The 22,809-nt window shown below is 48.3% G+C and overlaps 1 protein-coding gene across 1 annotated transcript in view; it reads left to right on the top strand.

Moving 5' to 3' along the window:
* Positions 1–22,809, top strand: part of EXOC3L1 (exocyst complex component 3 like 1) — a 434,251-nt gene that overhangs the window by 369,998 nt on the left and 41,444 nt on the right. Inside the window, exon 11 of the mRNA XM_030203745.1 lies at positions 10,828–10,983. Within this exon, the coding sequence (XP_030059605.1) occupies positions 10,828–10,983 (156 nt within the window). The remainder of the gene's footprint in view (positions 1–10,827; positions 10,984–22,809) is intronic.

Consider the following 22,809-nt stretch of genomic DNA (forward strand, 5'->3'; position numbering starts at 1 on the left):
TGGCGGGTCCTCTTAAAGATTTGTTTAATAAATCCTTGGAGACAGGAGAGGTTCCGTGGGATTGGAGAACGGCGGAGGGACGAAGCTGGATACTACAGGCTGGTAAGCCTCACTTCAATTATTGGAAAAGTAATGGAAGCGATGCTGAAGGAAAGGATAGTGAATTTCCTGGAAGCCAATAAGTTGCAAGATCCGAGACAACATGGTTTTACCAAAGGGAAACCGTGCCAAACGAATCTCATTGAATTCTTTGATTGGGTGACAGGAGAATTGAATCAGGGACAAGCTATGGACGCAATCTACTTAGATTTCAGCAAAGCTTTTGACACGGTTCCCCACAGGAGGCTCTAAAATAAACTGGATGGGCTGAAGATAGGACCCGAAGTGGTGAACTGGATTAGGAACTGGTTGACGGACAGAAGCCAGAGGGTGGTGGTGAATGGAATTCGATCAGAGGAGGGAAAAGTGAGTAGTGGTGTGCCTCAAGGATCGGTGCTGGGACCGATTCTGTTCAATATATTTGTGAGTGACATTGCCAAAGGGTTAGAAGGTAAAGTTTGCCTATTTGCGGATGATACTAAGATCTGTAACAGAGTGGACACCCGGGAGGGAGTGGAAAACATGAAAAAGGATCTGCGGAAGCTAGAAGAATGGTCTAAGTTTTGGCAATTAAAATTCAATGTGAAGAAATGCAAAGTGATGCACTTAGGGAATAGAAATCCTTGGGAGACGTATGTGTTAGGCGGGGAGAGTTTGATAGGAACGGACGGGGAGAGGGATCTTGGGGTGATAGTATCTGAGGATCTGAAGGCGACGAAACAGTGTGACAAGGTGGTGGCCGTAGCTAGAAGGTTGTTAGGCTGTATAGAGAGAGGTGTGACCAGCAGAAGAAAGGGGGTGTTGATGCCCCTGTATAAGTCATTGGTGAGGCCCCTCCTAGAGTATTGTGTTCAGTTTTGGAGGCCGTACCTTGCGAAGGATGTAAAAAGAATAGAAGCAGTGCAAAGAAAAGCTACGAGAATGGTAAGGGATTTGCGTTACAAGACATATGAGGAGAGACTTGCTGACCTGAACATGTATACTCTGGAAGAAAGGAGAAACGGGTGAAATGATACAGACGTTCAAATATTTGAAAAGTATTAATCCGCAAACGAACCTTTTCCGGAGATGCGAAGGAGGTAGAATGAGAGGACATGAAATGAGATTGAAGGGGGGCAGACTCAAGAAAAATGTCAGGAAGTATTTTTTCACGGAGAGAGTGGTGGATGCTTGAAATGCCCTCCCGCGGGAGGTAGTGGAAATGAAAACGGTAACAGAATTCAAGCACGCGTGGGATAAACATAAAGGAATCCTGTTCAGAAGGAATGGATCCTAAGGAGCTTAGCTGAGATTGGGTGGCAGAGCTGGTGGCGGGAGGCGGGGATAGTGCTGGGCAGACTTATAGGGTCTGTGCCAGAGCCGGTGGTGGGAGGTGGGGCTGGTAGTTGGGAGGCGGGGATAGTGCTGGGCAGACTTACACGGTCTGTGCCCTGAAAAGGACAGGTACAAATCAAGGTAAGGTATACACAAAAAGTAGCACATATGAGTTTATCTTGTAGGGCAGGCTGGATGGACCATGCAGGTCTTTTTCTGCCGTCATCTACTATGTTACTATGTCAAGGGAATATAATTTTAAACTGAAAAATAACTATAAAACATACATTGTTGAGTCTGCTGTAATCAACCATCACATTGTTACAATGTTAACTGTATCAAATATTGTAACTATTTGTTCTTTAAAATATCAACCGGCTTACCGGGAGAGAACTCTTGTCAGTCTCATCCCTGTTACCACGAACCCCATGCTTACCCTATGGCGCCCACTTTATACGTAAGCATTCAGCTGTCAGTAATCAATCCATTAGATGTTTAGAACAGGCCATACTGAGTAGATAACTAAATAGTTAACCATTCTACCTCTTTATTTAATCCCCAGGGTTGAACTGTATTCCACTGGAATATGAATTTTTGTTCCTGTTGAATCTGGAAGAGTTATCTCCCTCCCCCCCCCCCCCCCCCCCCCCCATCGCAATTGGATCTGCATCAAGATGACATATTTTAAGTCTGATTCACTGTGACCCTTTTCTTGCCAATGCGCTAAAATGGTATATAGGCCAGACAAAGCGTAAGGTTAAACAAAGGATTGGAGAACATCTCAGCAATATCAGATTGAGGAAAACAGACACACCATTAGTAGCACATTGGCAAGAAAAGGGTCACAGTGAATTAGACTTAAAATATGTCATCTTGATGCAGATCCAGTTGCGATGGGGGGGGAGATATCTCTTCAAGATTAATTCAACAGGAACAAAAATTTATATTCCAGTGGAATTCAGTTCAACCCTGGGGATTAAATAAAGAGGTAGAATGATTAACTATTTAGTTATCTACTCAATATGGCCTGTTTTAAACATCTAATGGATTGATTACTGACAGCTGAATGCTTACGTATAAAGTGGGCGCCATAGGGTAAGCATGGGGTTCGTGGTAACAGGGATGAGCCTGACGAGTTCTCTCCCGGTATGCCGGTTGATATTTTAAAGAACAAATAGTTACAATATTTGATAGAGTTAACATTGTAACAATGTGATGGTTGATTACAGCAGACTCAACAATGTATGTTTTATAGTTATTTTTCAGTTTAAAATTATATTCCCTTGAAGACGCCATGTTGGTGAAACGTGGACCTACGTCGGGAATAAAAGATGAATTTTAACTCACGTCACTAGATCACAACGGGTGAAGGTCCAGCAGCAACCATAAGAGATCTTACATCGAGACAAACTGCTCTCCACAGATAAGTAAATCTTATCACAGTTATAACGCATTGTGGCAGTGGTTCCGAATATATGTGGAGGTAGGCAGGTTCGGTGCTATGATGTTTGGTTGCTACGGGCCGTCTCCATTTTGTATGGTATAAGGCACTTGAGCAAATGCTGAGTACTGCATATAAAAAATATTAAAAAACAGATACATATATACATATCCAAGTAGTAAAATACTGGTGAAATTGTAGATACTATTAAATTTTAACTGCCAGACCCTCGACCATTCTTCTAAGGTTCGGAGGTCCCTTCTCATCGTTTCTACTCCCTCCAGGTTATCCACTCTATTGGCTATTTTCGTGTCATCTGCAAAAAGGCACACCTTTCCTTCCAACCCTTCAGCAATATCTCCCACAAATATATTAAACAGAATAGGCCCCAGCACTGACCCCTGAAGAAGTCCACTGCTCATCTTTCACCTTTATTTCCTTCAAGCGGATTCCATTTACCACCAGCCTCTGCCACCTGTCAGTCAACCAGTTTCTTATCCAGTTCATCACTTTCAGTCCTAAGTTCAACCCGTTCAGCTTATTCCCGAGTCTTCTGTGGGGGACTGTATCAAAGGCTTTGCAGAAGTTCAAGTAGATTACATCTAGCGCACGTCCTTCATCCAGTTCTTTGGTCACCCAGTCAATGAAGTCAATAAGATTCGTTTGGCAGGATTTTCCTTTGGTAAAGCCATGTTGCCTCGGGTCCTGTAACCCGTCGGCTTCTAGAAAGTTAACTATCCTTTCTTTCAGCAGCGACTCCATTATTGTTCCTACCACCGACGTGAGACTTACCGGTCTGTAGTTTCCCACTTCTTCTCTGTCTCCACTTTTGTGAAGAGGGACCACATCCGCTTGAACCTTGAGTCAGATAGGCTGCAAATATTGCAGGAGACTAAACCCCTATTGGAATCTTTGTAGATTGAAATTCCACGTGAAAAGGGGAAAAGGACGGTGATAGGAGTGTACTACTGTCCGCCTGGCCAGGATGAGCGGACGGATACGGCAATGTCAAAGGAAATTAGGGCAGCGAATAAATTGGGCAATGTAATATTATTGGGTGATTTCAATTATCCACATATAGACTGGGTTAATGTAACATCGGTACACGCTAGGGAGGTGAAATTTCTTGATGAAATCAAGGACGGCTTCATGGAACAGCTGGTTCAGGAGCCCACAAGAGAAGGAAAAATAGTAGATTTAGTCATTACTGGAGCTCATGAACTGGTGTGGGGGGTAACGGTGCGAGGGCCGCTTGATAACAGTGATCATAATATAATCAGTTTTGATTTTGGCATTGAAGTAAGTGAACTTAGGAAATCAAATACACTAGCGTTTAACTTTAGAAAAGGTGATTACGACAAAATGAGAAAAACGGTGAAAAAAAAGACTGAAAGGTGCAGCTCGCAGGGTAAAAAATTTGTATCAGGCATGGATGCTGTTTAAAAACACCATCCTGGAGGTACAGGACAAATATATTCCGCGTATTAGAAAAAGGGGAAAAAAGACCAAACGTCAGCCAGCATGGCTAAACAGTAAGGTACAGGAAGTCATTAGAACCAAAAAACAATCATTCAGAAAGTGGAGAAGAGAACCGACTGAAAGTAACAAGATAAAATATAAGGAATGCCAAGCCAAATGTAAAGCGGAGATAAGGAGGGCAAAAAAGGACTTTGAAAAAAAGATAGCGTTAGAAGCAAAAATACATAGTAAAAAATTTTTTAGATATATTAAAAGCAGGAAGCCGGCTAAAGAATCGGTTGGGCCGCTGGACGAAAATGGTGTTAAAGGGGCGATCAGGGAAGACCGAGCCATAGCGGAGAAATTAAATGAATTCTTTGCTTCGGTCTTCACCGAGGATTTGGGAGGGACACCAGTGCCAGAAAACGTATTTGAAGTGGGCGAGTCGGAGAAACTAAACGAATTCTCTGTAAACTTGGAGGATGTAATGGCTCAGTTCTGCAAACTGAAGAGCAGTAAATCGCCAGGACCTGATGGTATTCTTCCCAGAGTATTAATAGAACTGAAAAATGAACTTGTAGAGCTACTGTTAGTAATATTCAATCTATCCCTAAAGTCGAGTGTGGTACCTGAAGACTGGAGGGTAGCCAATGTTACGCCGATTTTTAAAAAGCGTTCCAGAGGAGATCTGGGAAATTATAGACCGGTGAGTCTGACGTCGGTACCGGGAAAAATGGTAGAGGCTATTATCAAGAATAAAATTACAGAGCACGTACAAAAACATGGGCTGATGAGACAAAGTCAGCATGGATTTAGTGAAGGGAAGTCTTGCCACCAATCTACTGCATTTGTTTGAGGGGGTGAACAAACATGTGGACAATGGGGAGCCGGTGGATATTATGTATCTGGATTTTCAAAAGGCGTTTGACAAAGTGCCTCATGAAAGACTCCTGAGGAAACTGGAGAGTCATGGGATCGGAGGTAGGGTTACTATGGATTAAGAGCTGGTTGAAAGATAGGAAGCAAAGAGTAGGGTTGAATGGTCAATATTCTCAGTGGAGAAGGGTAGTTAGTGGGGTCCCGCAGGGGTCTGTGTTGGGACTGCTGCTTTTTAACATATTTATAAATGACCTAGAGATGGGAGTAACTAGTGAGGTAATTAAATTCACAGATGACAGAAAATTATTCAGGGTCATCAAGTCGCAGGAGGAGTGTGAAAGATTACAGGAGGACCTCGCGAGACTGGGGGATTGGGCGTCCAAGTGGCAAATGAAGTTCAGTGTTGACAAGTGCAAAGTGATGCATGTGGGAAAGAGGAACCTGAATTACAGCTATGTCTTGCAAGGTTCCGCGTTAGGAGTTACGGACCTAGGAAGGGATCTGGGAGTCATCGTGGATAAGACGTTAAAAATGTCTGCCCAGTGTGCTGCCGCGGCTAAGAGAGCGCACAGAATGTTGAGTATTATTAGGAAAGGGATGGAAAACAAACACGAGGATGTTATAATGCTGTTGTATCGCTCCATGGTGCGACCGCACCTCGAGTATTGTGTCCAATTCTGGTCGCTGCATCTCAAAAAAGATGTAAAGGAATTAGAAAAGGTGCAGAGAAGGGCGATGAAAATGATAAAGGGAATGGAACGACTTCCCTATGAGGAAAGGCTGAGAAGGTTAGGGCTCTTCAGCTTGGAGAAAAGGCGGCTGAGGGGTGATATGATAGAAGTCTACAAGATAATGAGCGGAGTAGAGCGGACAGATGTGAAGCGTTTGTTTACACTTTCAAACAACAACAAAACCAGGGGACACAAGATGAAGCTAGAATATGGTAGATTTAAAACAAATAGGAGAAAGTTTTTCTTTACTCAGTGTGTAGTTAGACTCTGGAACTCGTTGCCGGAGAATGTAGTGACAGCAGCTGGCCTTACGGAATTTAAAGGGGGTTTGGACAGATTTCTGAGGGAAAAGTCCGTTGAACATTATTAATTTTTTTGGGGGGGAGGGGGGTTGCTGGGCTCTTGAAGCGTGGATTGGCCACTGTCAGAGACAGGATGCTGGGCTTGATAGACCCTTGGTCTTTTCCCAGTATGGCGGTGCTTATGTACTTATGTACTTAATTATATAATATCACATTCATTGCTGATTTAATCTAGAATTGAGAATGAATGTGACTGTTGGGCAGACTGAATGGACTATTCAGGTCTTTATCTGCTCTCATTTACTATGTTACTGTCCTGCTTATTTTCGAAAGAGATGCCCGGCCATCTTCCGACACAAATCGGGAGATCACTGGCCATCTCATAAACCCGGCCAAATCAGTATAATGGAAAGCCGATGTTGGCCGGGTTCATCTGCTTTCCGTCGCGGAGCCGGCCAAACTTCAAGGGGGCGTTTCGGCAGGGTACAAAAGGCGGGATGGGGGCGTGGTTACGAGATGGCCAACTTTGCCCGATAATGGAAAAAACAAAGTCGACCCTGACGAGCATTTGCCTGGCTCCACTTGGTCCCTTTTTTTTCCAGAACCAAGCCTCAAAAAGGGGCCCCAACTGACCAGATGACCACCGGAGGGAATTGGGGATCACCTCTCCTTACTTCCCCAGTGGTCACCAACCCCCTCCCACCCAAAAAAATAAAAACATTTGTTGCCAGCCTCTATGCCAGCCTCAAATGTCATACCCAGCTCCATGACAGTATGCAGGTCCCTGGAGCAGTTTTTAGTGGGTGCAGTGCACTTCTGGCAGGTGGACCCAGGCCCATCCCCTCCCCTACCTGTTACACTTATGGTGGTAAATATTGAGCCCCCAAAACCCACTGTACCCACATGTAGGTGCCCCCCTTCATCCCTAAGGGCTATGGTAGTGGTGTACAGTTGTGGGGAGTGGGTTTTGGTGGGGAGGGGGGTTGGGGGGCTTAGCACACAAGGTAAGGGAGCTATGCACCTGGGAGCAATTTTTGACATCCACTGCAGTGCCCCCTAGGGCGCCCGGTTGTGGTCCTGGCATGTGAGGGGGACCAGTGCACTACAAGTGCTGGCTCCTCCCACAACCAAATGCCTTGGAGTTGGCAGGGTTTGAGATGGCCGGGCTCGGTTTCCATTATGGCCAAAATATGAAGCCGGCCATTTCTAAACCCGCCGATCTCTAAATCCGGCGATCTCAACATTTGACCTAAATGTTGAGATTTGGCCGGCCCCGACCATATTATCGAAACAAAAGATGGCCGGCTGTCTTTTTTGATAATACAGTTGGCGCCGCCCCTTTATGGAGCTGGCCCCGAAGATGGCCAGCCCCATAGATGGCCGGCGTCGTTTGATTATGCCCCTCCACGTTACATGCTGATGGCTTAGCACACAATTTCTACTGCAAAATTAGCTGAAGAATATACTGCAGCCATGCAATGAGCATATGAATTACTGCAGTGTTAAAAATGCTTAGTAATCCGCAGCTGGAGCTTGGAGATTGGTTCATACGCTAACAAGCAGGAAGGGGAACATTTTTTGAAAAAGTCGCTGGCAGTCTGCATTGGCTTCAAAATCCCTGTTAGTCTAGTGCTTCCCCTGTCCCCGAAATTAAAAAAACATCCTTGGTAGTCTAGGGACCTCCCTCCCTTCTCCTAATCTGATTCCTTATGCCCTGATATTAATAAAAATCTTTGGTGTTTAACAGTACTCCTGACCCCTTCCCCAGGCCCCCCAGACCCACCCTTGGTATATCCTGTGAGTGAAGCCCACTTTCTTCCACTTCTGTGTCACCATCTTGGGAAACTGTGTTCCTGACATGCCCAATTCATCCTGGGAACAGGATCAGTCTGCCAAATAAGGAATTTTTTCCCTTAGTTGGTAGTCTGAGTAGAGACTAGGGGAGGGGTAGGGGTTGAAGGTGTCAGTAGACATCAGGAATTTGTTTTAAATATCAGGGTGGGGGAGGGAGGGGGTGCTAGACTACCAGGGATTTTTTTTTAAATTTCAGGCGCAGGGAGTCAGATCATAGGGACGGAGAGGGACTGCTAGACTACCATTGATTTTTTTTTTAATTTGAGGGGGGCAGGGGAATCAGGGGGGATGGAGGCCACTAGACTGTCAGGGATTTTTTTTTTTGGGGGGGGGGAAATCGGGGATTAGGGTAGGTGATCAGAGGTTTGGGGGTCATCTCAGGGGAGGAGGTACAGGACTGGAGATCTGGGAGACCTGGGGATGTTTATTAGCTTTTCTGCCCTAATGCAGAGAGCAAGCTAACTCTTCTATGCTGCCTCAGACCTGGTGGTAATTTTCTCAGGTTGTGCTTGCATTGTGCTCCCTTTAAAATTTCTCTGCATCAGGGAGGAATAGCTTATATTCTACTTACCACATATTTTAATGTCCTGTGCAGCACTCACGTTTACCACATGTACTAAATCCTGCCCCAAACCCGTTTCTGCATTGTTTGCCCACTAACACTCATGTACATCTCTCTTTAACAGTGGCGTGTGGTCAGGACCTTCAGGGGATTCACTGAATCGTAACCATGTGCTCCTGCCCACAGTAGTTTTCTGCATTGGTCCCTTAGGTCAGGGGCATAGCCAGACAACAGATTTTGGGTGGGCCTAGGCAAGAAGTGGGTGGGCACCCAGGGCCATGCCTAGGGTCTCTGGCGCCCCCCTGCAGACTATCAGTTGGCAGTGGGCCCCCCCCCCCCCCCCCGTGAAAATGATCGCTCACCACTTGCCACACTGACAGGAATTGTCAGCAATATTCTTAGAAACAAATTGCTAAACATTGCAAAATAAGATAGCAGATGTAAATTCTCAAAGTGGACATATTCCAAACACTAAAATGAAAATAAAATGATTTTTTTTCTACCTTTGTTTTCTGGTGACTTTCTTTTTCTGATCATGCTGGCCCAGTATCTGATTCTGCAGCTATCTGTCCTCTTAACTCCGTTTCCAGGGCTTCCTTTCCATTTATTTCTTTACTTTCCTCCTTTCTTCTTCATTTCTGGTCCTCAGCTTCTGCCTATTTTCTCCATCCATGTGCAGTTTTTCTCCTCTCTTCCTTTTCCCTCATTTCATCTCCTTCATCTCTCTTCCCTCCCCTCTATGTCCAGCAATTTCTCCTCTCTCCCTGAGCCCTGCCCTCCCATCCATGCTCCTCTGTCCCCTGCCCTCTCCATTCATCCCTATCCAGCAATTCCCCTCTCTCCCTGAGCCCTGCCCTGCAATCCATATCCATCCATGCCCATCTGTCCCCTCCATTCATCCCTATCCAGCAATTCCCCTCTCTCCCTGAGCCCTGCCCTCCCAATCCATGCCCATCCATGCTCCTCTGTCCCCTGCCCCCTCCATTCATCCCTTTCCAGCAATTCCCCTCTCTCCCTGAGCCCTGCCCTCCCAATCCATGCCCATCCATGCTCCTCTGTCCCCTGCCCCCTCCATTCATCCTTTTCCAGCAATTCCCCTCGCTCCCTGAGCCCTGCCCCTCCCATCCATGCTCCTCTGTCACCCTCCATTAATCCCTATCCAGCAATTCCCCTCTCTCCCTTCCATGACCCCCCCCTCGCATCCATGCTCCTCTCTCTCCTCTTGCTCCCATGTCCCATCATGTCCCAGTTGGCCTGGCCTGGCCCGCCCTCTTCTCCCCTCCCCCTTCGCATCCATGCTCTCGTCTCTCCCCTGCCCTCTCGCTCCCATTGTTCAACTTCCCGCCCTCTTCTCCCTCCCCCCCAACATCCCTTTTCTTTTTTTTTTCTTTTTAAATTTACCTCCGTGGCAGCGCAGTATCAGTGAAGGAGGCGGCGCTCCCGACGTCTCTAGCCTTCCCTTCGCTGTGTTCCGCCTTCTTCTGACATCAGAAGAAGGCGGAACACAGCGAAGGGAAGGCTAGAGACGTCGGGAGCGCCGCCTCCTTCACTGACGCTGCGCTGCCACGGAGGTAAATTTAAAAAGAAAAAGAAAAGGGATGTTGGGGGGGGGGGGGAGAAGAGGGCAGGAAGTTGAACAATGGGAGCGGGAGGGCGAGCGAGGTGAGCATGGTGCGGCGGCGCCCCCCAGAGGGAAGCGCCCCCCTGCCATGCTTACCTCGCTTACCGTGTTGGCACGGCCCTGTGGGCACCAAATGTTCTCCCCCACCACCACCACCAAAAGACATCTCAGCTGGCAGGAAAATGCTTCTTAGCACCTTGGCAATCTGCAGCAGGCATGCGCTGAAAACTGAACATGCGCAGGTGCCAGTATCATGGAGAGTAGCGTTTTCATTACCATCAGGGGGAAGTCTTCAGCTGGTAGAGCTTGGGATCTCCACCAGCTACCGCTAAACGTGTGCTGCTGTTGGGTGGGCCTGAGCCCTAAGTGGATGGGCCCTGGCCCATCCAGGCCCACCTGTGGCTACGCCACTGCCTTAGATTGTAAGTCCTCTAGGGAAACAGAGATAGCTAAAAGTAGATGCCTTGAGCTACTATTGCAAAGGTGTGAGCTAAATCCAAATAAATAAAGCTCAATTAAATTGGACATTTATTTATTTATGTTAAGGCTCTCTCTTCCTGCTTCAGTTTTTGCTGTTGGAGAGCGAGCGAGTGGTCATCATTGAGTATGTCCGAGCACTCATGCAGAAGAGACTTCTATGCAGGAACACAGAAGAGAGATTGCAGTTCTCTGATCGAATGTCTGAGGATGCCTTAGAGCTTACTCAACTCTTCCTCAAAATGGTGAGAAAATTTCTTCTGACATCTTAGAATATTACTGCACTCCAATAGTCCTGCTGTTCAAATCAAGGAACAGCTGGAAGAGGGATTTTTTGGTTGCTCTGAGCCACACTAGTGAGGAAGAAAGGAGAAAGATAGGATTGCTGATCAATCCATATCAAAGCAGGGAATCCAGGATCCCTGGGCAGAAGTTAGGGAAGGAGTTCAGGATTTAAAAAGGAGGGAATGTTAGGATAGATATTGGCAGTCAAAAAGGTAGCATATCTAAATTAATCCTCACTAATTTTGAATCAGGAATGAATATCATTGAATCAGTGCTGTACTGTAGGATTAGTAGTGAAGAATTATTATTACTGGGTTAGTGATTTAATTGCATAATCAATAGAAAACTAATTATTATTGATGAGTATTGTTAGATTATTAAAGGAGATCAATAATGGGTATGTGACATTTAGGTACTCTCTTTTAGACCTCACCATTTAGGCACCATTATTCAAGAGCTAGGACATTTATGCTGGATTCTTTATTCTGACTCCTAGCTTGAGTTCCCTTCTCTCCAGTGCCCTGGCTGCGCTTCCTCCCTGCTTCTCCCCAAAAGTGCTGCTGCCTCCCTTAGGAGTTTGCAGGGCTGTTGTCAGGGTGTAGCACGTATTCTTCTGGATGACAGGTCCTTCAGCATCCATTAAACTGTACAGCACTTGCTGCCTCAGAGGCCGAAGTGGTGGTAGTTTGTCTGTCCTTGTATATTAAGAAGAGCCCAATAGGTGGATTATACGCTTTCATAGCAAGGGGATAGGGCGGCAAAGGGCTTGTCTTGTTAATAATGGCCTATACACAGACCCTCAAAAAACAAAAGGGAGGACCCTGGAAAGAGGGAGGGAGGGAGGGAGGGGGGACCATGGAATAGAGGGAGGGGAGACCCTGGAACTCAGAGGGAGGGGGGACTATGGAACTCAGAGGGACTGGAACTGGGAGGGAGGGGGGCCTGGAACTCGGAGGGAGGTGGAGGGGGGACGGGGGACAGAGACGGAGGGGGGACAGGGGAGATTGAGGGGGATGAGGGAGAGAGGGAGGGGGATGAGGGGGAGGGGGAATGCACCACCTGTAAGAAAAACAATTTTCAGCACCCCCCAATAATTTTGAAAAGTTGGCTCCTATGCCTCCAGGACCTCACCCAGGTGGTCCAGCAACAATAGTCTCAGATTCAACAGCTCATGGTAACCCTTCAGGGGGGTTTGTGCTCAGCTAACAGTGATGTGAACCACAGTCCCTTCAGTTTCAAATCTGCTTCCAGGATCCTTCTTCAGCAACCCCGCCTCCAGCTCACCCAGTGTTCCAACCTCAAGTCTTAGCATTGCCATACTTTGATGGAGACCCCAAGGCATGCTGGGGATTTATAAACCAGTGCCTGATGAACTTTGAACCACAGCTCTATATCTTCCCATCTGATCGGATCAAGGTCACCATCATTTTCTCTCTCCTTTCTGGACAAGCACAGGCTTGGGCATCTCCCCTGTGGGAGCAGGACAACCCGCTTATGTCCAACCTGGCAGACTTCCTCACTCACTTACATAGTAGCATAGTAGATGAAGGCAGAAAAAGACCTGCACGGTCCATCTAGTCTGCCCAACAAGATAAACTCATATGTGCTACTTCTTGTGTATACCTTACCTTGATTTGTATCTGCCATTTTCAGGGCACAGACCGTAGAAGTCTTGCCCAGCACTAGCCCAGCCTCCCAATCTCGGCTAAGCTTCTGAGGATCCATTCCTTCTGAATAGGATTCCTTTATGTTTATCCCACGCATGCTTGAATTCCACTACCGTTTTCATCTCAACCACATCCCGCGGGAGGGCATTCCAAGTATTTACCACTCTCTCCGTGAAAAAATACTTCCTGACATCTTTTTTGAGTCTGCCCCCCTTCAATCTCATATCATGTCCTCTAGTTCTACCGCCTTCCCATCTACGGAAAAGGTTCGTTTGCGGATTAATACCTTTCAAATATTTGAACGTCTGTATCATATCACCCCTGTTCCTCCTTTCCTCCAGGGTATACATGTTCAGGTCAGCAAGTCTCTCTTCATACGTCTTGGAACGCAAATCCCATACCATTCTCGTAGCTTTTCTTTGCACCGCATCCATTATTTTAACATCCTTCGCAAGGTACGGCCTCCAAACTGAACACAATACTCCAGGTGGGGCCTCACCAACGTCTTATACAGGGGCATTAAAACCTCCTTCCATATCATCAAGCTGATCAATCCATAGACTGGTGGGTTGTGTCCATCTACCAGCAGGTGGAGATAGAGAGCAAACTTTTGCCTCCCTATATGTGGTCATGTGCTGCCGGAAACTCCCCAGTATGTTCTCTATCTCAGCAGGTGGTGGTCACACACAGCAGCAGCTCTGGCTAGGCCTCCAAGCCTAATCCTTAGGTTTTGTTGAGGCCTGGGGTTGAGGGCTCTTTTGAGCAAGTGCAAACCTGGTGGTGCCAGGTCCCTCCTTTTCTCCCCCCTCCCGCTGGCTCCGTTTAAAAAAAAAAAAAAAAATTTTAAACGTCTTTAAAGGCGTTTAATTCGACGTTTCTTTAAACGTTCATTGCAGCTACTCACTGGGACACCAGTTCGTTACAGCTCGGAGCGGCAAGCAGGTAATTTTACCTTTTTATAGCGGGCAGGGGGTTCCCCGATTCTTCTCCTCGTGGCATATGGCGTCGGAGGGCGAGGGCGCAAAGGGTCGCTCCCCGGATCGCTGGAGCGCTTCTAGAGGGGATGCGGGGGTTTTACAACCTGATTCGCCCTTGATGGGTGACAGTTTAGTGACCGATGAATGTCCCGGTCGTTCCTCCGGCGTGGCGGTTTTTTCCCGCCATAAACGCCCATCCCCCGCTCCTCGCCTCCGCCATCTTGGCCGGCCACGCGGCTCGGACGGCTTCTTCGTGGGCCGCCCTTGAGGTTGGAGACATTAATGCCATGAACGCCCTTAATTTGGGCGACGGCACAAGCGGCTAAAGTTAAGCGCCGTTCTTCCCGCGCGGCTCCTTCGCGGAGTTTCGCGCCGGACGCCATTTTGGATGCGCAGCATGTCTCTCCCCCGCTATTGCGAGCGCCGGTTGAGAGTGCGTCTAGGGCTGTTGCCCAGGCTGCGGAAGTGCACAGTCTGGGGGGTTTCTCCCCCGAGTTTGTTTTGCTGCTGCATCAGGCTTTCCTCATGCAAAACGCTGCCCCTGCTCCCTCTTCTGATAAAGAGGTTGAGGTTCCCAGAGGTAAACGCCCTCGGGTTGATTTCCAGGCCTTGGAGGACTTTGTCTCCTCCGATGTAGATGAGGGCAGCGTGTCTGAGGTCTCCCAACGGTCCTTTGCGGATTCCTTGGAGGAGATAGATCCCCGCTCGGATGGAGCGGATGACCCCTCTGCAGCGCGGCTTTTTAGCCCAGAGGATTTGCCCAACCTGTTTTTACAGGCCATGGACACTTTGAAGATTTCCTCTCCGGAGGACGTCTCTCCCTCAGCCCCTGTTGGCTCTGCCATTATGCTGGGGACGAAGCGCCCGCCTAGATCCTTCCACGTGCATGATGCCATGCACACCTTAATTGCGGAAACGAGCCTTAAAGTGGCTAGGGCTATGTCCCGCCTCTATCCTTTGGCTGTGAGTGAACGGGAGGCCTATCTGTGGCCTACCGTGGATTCTTTAATCACTGCGGTGACTAAGAAAACGGCGTTGCCGGTGGAAGGTGGCACGGCCCTAAAGGACGCCCAAGACAGAAGATTGGAGGCGGCCTTAAGGTCGTCCTTTGAGGCGGCTGCCTTAAGTTTGCAGGCCTCAGTTTGCGGCTCCTATGTGGCCAGGGCGTGCCTGACTATGGTGCAGCGGGCTTCCCCCTCGGATCTTTCCTTGAGGGCTGATTGGCCGGCCCTGGAATCGGGCTTAGCCTATTTGGCAGACTTGCTGTATGATGTCTTGAGAGCCTCAGCTAAAGGCATGGCTCAGACAGTCTCTGCGCGGCGGTGGCTTTGGCTGAAACATTGGTCTGCTGACCACGCCTCTAAATCCCGCCTGGCTAGATTGCCTTTTAAAGGCAAGCTGCTCTTTGGGGTCGAGCTGGACAAAATCGTGACCGATCTCGGCACGTCTAAGGGCAAGAAATTACCAGAGGTCAGGGCTCGGGCTAGTACTCGTCCCGGTACCTCCAGAGGACGGTTGCAGGAAGCCCGTCGGTACCGCCCGGGCAAGTCGGGTTCCTCTGCCCCCTCTTCCTTCAAGAGGAATTTCTCCCCCAAGCAGCATTCCTTTCGCAGAGACCGCCGTCCCGGAGGTGCTCCCTCCGGTCCTCCCCCAGGGTCTCGTACCCAATGACGGGGCCTTGGTCCACGCCCCAGTGCAGATTGGAGGACGGCTGTCCTCGTTTCTGGGCGAGTGGACCACTATAACTTCAGACGCGTGGGTGCTGGAAGTCATCAGAGACGGCTACAAGCTAGAGTTCTGCCAACCCTTAAGAGACGGGTTTGTACTCTCTCCCTGCAAGTCTCCGGTCAAGCTGTGGCAGTGCAGCAGACCTTGGACAACCTGATCCGCCTGGGTGCGGTCGTTCCGGTGCCAAAAAATCAGATTGGCAAGGGACGTTACTCCATTTACTTTGTGGTTCCAAAGAAAGGAGGTTCTGTCCGGCCTATCCTCGACCTCAAAGGGGTCAATCGGGCCTGGAAAGTGAGGCACTTTCGCATGGAGACTCTCCGCTCTGTTATAGCGGCAGTGAAGGCAGGAGAGTTCTTGGCTTCCTTGGACATCAAGGAAGCGTACCTGCATATTCCCATCTGGCCTCCTCTCCAACGCTTTCTGCGTTTTACAGTCCTGAGACGACACTTCCAGTTCAGAGCCCTCCCTTTCGGGTTGGCTACTGCTCCGCGGACCTTTTCCAAAGTAATGGGGGTCATAGCGGCCTTCCTGCTAAAGGAAGGAGTACAAGTCCATCCTTATCTGGACGACTGGTTGATCCGAGCCCCCTCTTATGCAGAGTGCGGCAAAGCTATGGACCAGGTAGTTGCTCTTGTGAGCTCCCTGGGATGGATCATCAACTGGAAGAAGAGCCAGCTGCGCCCGACTCAGTCCCTGGAGTATCTGGGAGTTCGATTCGACACCCAAGTGGGCAGAGTGTTCCTGCCAGACAATCGGATTGTCAAGCTTCAGGCTCAGATGGACTAGTTCCTAGTAGCCTCTCCTATTCGGGCTTGGGACTACGTGCAGCTGTTGGGCTCTATGACGGCCACGATGGAAGTAGTGCCCTGGGCCAGGGCTCATATGGGACCACTACAGCTATCTCTGCTGCTGCGCTGGACTCCGATGTCGGAGGATTATGCTGTGCGCCTTCCCGTGGACCCAGCAGTGCGCAAGGCGCTGAGCTGGTGGACGCAGACAGACAAGTTGTCTGCAGGATTGCCTCTGTTGACCCCGGAGTGGATTGTCGTCACGACAGACGCCTCTTTGATGGGCTGGGGAGCCCACTGCTTGGGAAGGACAGCGCAGGGGCTCTAGTCTCCTGCAGAGGCAAGTGGTCTATCAACCTCCTGGAACTCAGAGCCATTCGGTTGGTGTTATTGGAGTTCATCCCGGTACTGGTGTTGTAGCCTGTACGGGTCCTGTCGGACAATGCCACGGCTGTGACCTATATCAACCGCCAGGGAGGTACCAAGAGCGCCCCTCTAGCCAAGGAGGCTATGAGTCTTTGCCAGTGGGCGGAAGCGAACCTGGAGCAGCTTTCAGCGGCCCACATTGCCGGAGTCATGAATGTCAAGGCGGACTTTCTCAGTCGCCATACCTTGGAGCCCGGAGAGTGGCAACTATCTGCTCAGGCGTTCTTGGACATCACGAAGCGCTGGGGCCAGCCGAGCCTAGATCTGATGGCGTCATCGGCCAATTGCCAAGTGCCGCGCTTTTTCAGCAGAGGACGGGACCCTCGATCCCTGGGAGTAGATGCTCTTCTCCAACAGTGGCCGACACAAGAGCTCCTCTATGTGTTCCCGCCCTGGCCCATGTTGGGCAGGGTGCTAGACCGGGTGGCAAAGCATCCCGGCAGGGTAATCCTGGTGGGTCCGGATTGGCCCAGACGTCCCTGGTATGCGGACTTGATCAGGCTCTCAGTCGACGATCCTCTGCGGCTGTCAGTGGAGCAGGGCCGGTTACATCAGGGTCCCGTGGTGATGGAGGATCCCTCTCCCTTTGGTCTTACGGCCTGGCTATTGAGCGGCAGCGTCTGAGGAAGAAGGGCTTCTCAGACAAGGTCATCGCCACTATGCTGAGAGTGAGGAAACGCTCTACTTCTACTGCTTACGCCAGGGTTTGGCGTATCTTTGCAGCATGGTGTGAAGCAGGCTCACTTTCTCCCTTCACTGCTCCAATTTCTTCAGTGTTGGCGTTCCTGCAAGAAGGTCTGGAGAAAGGCCTGTCGCTCAGTTCCCTTAAAGTCCAGGTAGCGGCTCTGGCTTGCTTCAGGGGCCGCCTGAAGGGTGCTTCCCTGGCTTCGCAGCCAGATGTGGTGCGCTTTCTCAAGGGAGTTAATCACCTGCGCCCTCCTCTGCACTCAGTGGTGCCTGCGTGGAATCTCAACCTGGTGCTAAGAGCATTGCAGAAGCCGCCTTTTGAACCCTTGTCGAGGGCATCTCTGAAAGACCTGACGTTGAAAGCAGTCTTTTTGGTGGCTATCACTTCAGCCAGAAGAGTTTCCGAGCTCCAGGCGCTCTCATGTCGAGAGCCTTTTTCTGCAGTTCACTGAGGCAGGAGTGACTATTCGCACAGTGCCTTCCTTCCTGCCCAAGATTGTTTCTCGCTTCCATGTGAATCAGCAGCTCTGTCTCCCTTCCTTTCGTAGGGAGGACTACCCAGAGGAGTACTCTGCTCTTAAATATCTGGATGTGAGACGAGTCATCTTCAGATACTTGGAAGTGACCAATGATTTCCGGAAATCGGATCATCTGTTTGTCCTGTTTGCAGGTCCTCGTAAGGGTCTGCAGGCTGCTAAGCCTACAGTGGCAAGATGGGTCAAGGAAGCCATTGCAGCGGCTTATGTGGCCGCGGGGAAGGTGCCGCCTATCCAGCTGAAGGCTCACTCCACGAGAGCTCAGGCGGCCTCGATGGCAGAGGCCGGATCCGTCTCCTTGGAAGAGATATGCAAGGCGGCAACTTGGGCTTCGGCTCATACATTCTCCAAGCATTACCGTTTGACTGTGGCTGCACGGGCGGAGGCCCGGTTTGGAGCTTCAGTGTTGAGGTCAGGGATTTCAATGTCCCGCCCTGGGTGAGTACTGCTTCGGTACATCCCACCAGTCTATGGATTGATCAGCTTGATGATATGGAAGGTAAAATTATGTATAATCATACCTGATAATTTTCTTTCCATTAATCATAGCTGATCAATCCATAGCCCCTCCCAGATATCTGTTCTGTTTTTATTCTGGTTGCATTTCAGGTTCAAGTTTAGTCTTCAGTTATTTCAGAAAGACTTCGTGTTCAAGTTCTTTCACTTGGATTCTTCAAGAGTTGAGACGAGTTTGTGTTACAGTGAGCTGCTGCATTCCTCTCCCCTCCGTTTTACGGGGCTGGATTGAGACATAAATTCTGCCGGCACTCCCTCCCGCTTCGTGCGGCTGTAGGGCAGCTTTGTACCCCTCCCGCTTCGGCGGTGTTAGGGTCAGTCAGCTCCTCCCGCGGTTGCGGTTGCAGGATAAGCCAGATCCCCCCGCATCGGCGGGTGTGGTGTCCCTCCCCCGCTCCGCGGGGATGAGCTGGACGGATTCCCCTCCCCCACTTGTGTGGGGATGAGCTGGGTTAATTCCCCTCCCCCGTTTCGGCGGTGGTGAGCTGGGCAGAGTGTCCCTTCGTGGGTGTAATTCTCTAAGTGCTGAGTCCTGCGGATGGAGCTTTGATATCGACATACTGAGGAGTTTCCGGCAGCACATGACCACATATAGGGAGGCAAAAGTTTGCTCTCTATCTCCACCTGCTGGTAGATGGACACAACCCACCAGTCTATGGATTGATCAGCTATGATTAATGGAAAGAAAATTATCAGGTATGATTATACATAATTTTACCTTTTTTCTGCTGGTCACACCTCTCTCTATACAGCCTAGCAATCTTCTAGCTACGGCCACCGCCTTGTCGCACTGTTTCGTCGCCTTCAGGTCCTCAGATACTATCACCCCAAGATCCCTCTCCCCGTCCGTGCCTATCAGACTCTCCCCGCCTAACACATACGTCTCCCTTGGATTTCTACTCCCTAAGTGCATCACTTTGCATTTCTTCGCATTGAATTTTAATTGCCAAACGTTAGACCATTCTTCCAGCTTCTTCAGATCTTTTTTCATGTTTTCCATTCCCTCCGGGGTGTCCACTCTGTTGCAAATCTTGGTGTCATCCGTAAAAAGGCAAACTTTACCTTGTAACCCTTCGGTAATGTCACTCACAAATATATTGAACAGAATCGGCCCCAGCACCGATCCCTGAGGCACTCCACTACTCACCTTTCCCTCCTCCGAGCGAACTACATTCACCACCACCCTCTGGCGTCTGCCCGTCAACCAGTTCCTAATCCAGTTTACCACTTCGGGTCCTATCTTCAGCCTATCTAGTTTATTCAAGAGCCTCCTGTGGGGAACCGTGTCAAAAGCCTTGCTGAAATCTAAGTAGATGACGTCCATAGCACGTCCTTGATTTAATTCTCCTGTCACCCAGTCAAAGAATTCAATGAGATTCGTTTGGCACGATTTCCCTTTGGTGAAACCATGTTGTCTCAGATCATATCACCCCTGTTTCTCCTTTCCTCCAGGGTATACATGTTCAGGTCAGCAAGTCTCTCCTCATACGTCTTGTAACGCAAATCCCATACCATTCTTGTAGCTTTTCTTTGCACCGCTTCAATTCTTTTTACATCCTTAGCAAGGTATGGCCTCCAAAACTGAACACTTTTAGCAGGTGTTTGATGAGCCAGGGCATTCCTCCTCTGTAGCTTCCGAGCTCCTTCACCTACAACAAAGGACATTAACTGCGGGTCAGTATGCCATTTGATTCCGGACCCTGATTTCAGAACTGCAATGGAATCAAGAAGCCCAAGTGACTGTCTTTTGGCAGTGCCTTGCAGGACACATTAAGGATGAACTTGTGGGGTAGGATCTTCCAACCAATTTGGATGACCTTATCTCCCTAAGCATCAAGATTGATATTCAATTTCAAGAGAGGGCCAAGGAGCGTGGAGACTGGTGTCACTCCATAGGCCTTTCACCCCGATTTCAGAAGCATATACAATCACAGTTTCTCTCCCATGCAGATGAGGCATTCTTGACTCTCAGAGGAAGAGAAACAACCTCAAAAAGCACAAAATCTCTGTTTATATTGCACAGACTTAGGACATTATGCAACTAGATGTCCCAGGAAACCGGGAAACTCCAAGGCCTAGGATTGATTGGGGAGGCACCTCTAGATCCATTTCAAACTGCTTCAACATCCCTAATTTCCTTACCAGTCACTCTTCAGTGGGGAGAAAAAAACAAATTATTGTCCAAGCCTTCCTTGACTCTGGGGCTGCTGGGAACTTTGTGGATGAATGGCTGATCTGCCAGTATGATATTTCTGTAAATCCTCTTAGGAGATCTCTTTGTATCCCCTTGGTCTATGGGGATCCACTGCCTAGGAACCTGTTAGTGATTACTAGCCCTGTTTCTCTTTAGGTGGGCCTCTTGCATCAAGAAACAATAGAATTCTATGTACTCCCTAGATCAGTTAATCAGGTCATTTTGGGTCTTCCATGGTTACAGAAACATGAACCTCATATCGACTGGTGCTCTGGAGATATTCTGGCCTGCGGTGTGACCTGTTTTCATTCCTGCCTAACACCTGTTCAACCTTGGTTAACTTTGGCTAAAACCAAATCAGCCCTGCCTCCTGGTCTCCCAGCAGAATATGGCGCTTAGGCTTACATTTTCTGCAAGAAACAAGCCAAGAAATTACCATCTTTTTGGGAGTATAATTGACCTGTTAACCTCCTGCCGGGTAAGATGTCACCCAAGGGCAAAGTCAGCTCACTATGGAGGAGTATTTTCAAGACAACCTGTGACATGGTTTCATCCATCCCTCCACCTTTCCATCAGGGGCCGGATTCTTTTTTGTTGGGAAGAAAGATGGATCCTTACAACCCTGCATCGACTATTGCAGCCTAAATGCTATCATCATTAAGAATAAGTACCCCTTACCAGTTATAGTGAAGTTTTTTGACCGCCTATAAGAGGCAACCACTTTTACCAAACTTGACCTCCACAGGGCCTATAAGCCGATCTGTATTCGACCAGCAACGAGCGGAAGATGGCCTTCAACACACAGAACGGACATTATGAATATCTGGTGATGCCTTTTGGATTATGCAATGCCTTCGCAGTATTTCAGCTCTTCATTAATGAGGTGTTTTGAGATCTTCTCTACTCCTGTGTTTTAGTGTACCCAGATGGAAAGCCAGGTTTTGATCTCAGGGGGAGCAGTCTTTTATAAAATAGGCGCCGGTTGGGGTCAGCTAGACAGCAGTGTCTGTGTTGTTGCTCAAGGGCTGTTGCGGGCACTGATTAATACATGCTGTCTCTGTTGCGTCCTGCCTACAAGGAAACAGTAAGTTACATCAGGAGGCAGGATGCAGAAGAGGTCCCTGGACTGTCCAGAGCAGGCAACCTGTCTTCTTAACTACCTAGCACACACAATAGTCCATCTATCCATTATCCTGTTTCCAACAATGGCCAACCCAGGTGACAAGCACCTGGCAGAAACCCAAATTGTGACAACATTCCACGATAACAATCTAATACAAAATAGGGAGCCACAAAAGAAAAAAAAAACCAACAAAAATTCAAATAGAGACCCCCTCCTCTCTACCCAAGGAAGCCAGACTCTATAAACAGTGCAATACTGGTAATTTTCTTCTGCACTTTGCAAAATAAAAATTGAAAAAAAATGTACCTTTTACAAAACAGGTATTTGTATTTTCAAATGTAAGCTACATTTAATCCGACTTTACTTGGGATCATGTGTGATATAAATGTGTAAAAAAAAAATCCTTTATCCTCCACTTTTTAAGACACTGCCTATCTTGCTGGATAGTGATGGCACAAGGAAAGCAAGTTTGGTCCAGTGAAGACTAACTCAAAATAACCTGTTCCTTAGATGGGCCCTAGTATTACCATTATTAAAAACGCGACCATACCATGCCTCTGTGGCTATGTTCCACTAATGTTAAATGATTAACTGGATTTCTTGAAAGGATTATTTAAACATAGGATGCAAGACTAGGGACACAAATATACATTTATTTATTCAATATCACAATTCCTCATGCACAGCCACAAAACAACTTTTTAGGGTGGATAGTGTTCCTTTTATTATCGACCAGATAGAGATTTCAGTTTTGGCACAGTCATCACAAGAACCAATGGACTGCATTAGGGGCTTATAGCCCATTTATGTTTAAACAAAAGAGATCTGATGAAACAAAATATTTCTTTTTATTCTGACATATAAAACCACTTGCCCCTGAAACATGTTCAAAACAGAATAATCCATTTATGTATCTAAAAGAAAGTTCAACTAAATACTAATTACGGTTCGAATGCAGATCAGATAATCAACACTATAATACAAAAAAGGATCTGCTACTGGTAAATGACAGAAACCACCCCCTAAGGGGGCTGTCTTCAAATTAGCAGGAAAAAAGGCCTCAAAGAGCTTCCAGATCATCAATAGATCTGCAGAAGCTACACCGGGTCTCAAGACCCTACTTTCATCCTTTGCCAAAAAC

The sequence above is a fragment of the Microcaecilia unicolor genome, chromosome 5, assembly GCF_901765095.1.
Source record: "Microcaecilia unicolor chromosome 5, aMicUni1.1, whole genome shotgun sequence".
Lineage (NCBI taxonomy): Eukaryota > Metazoa > Chordata > Amphibia > Gymnophiona > Siphonopidae > Microcaecilia > Microcaecilia unicolor.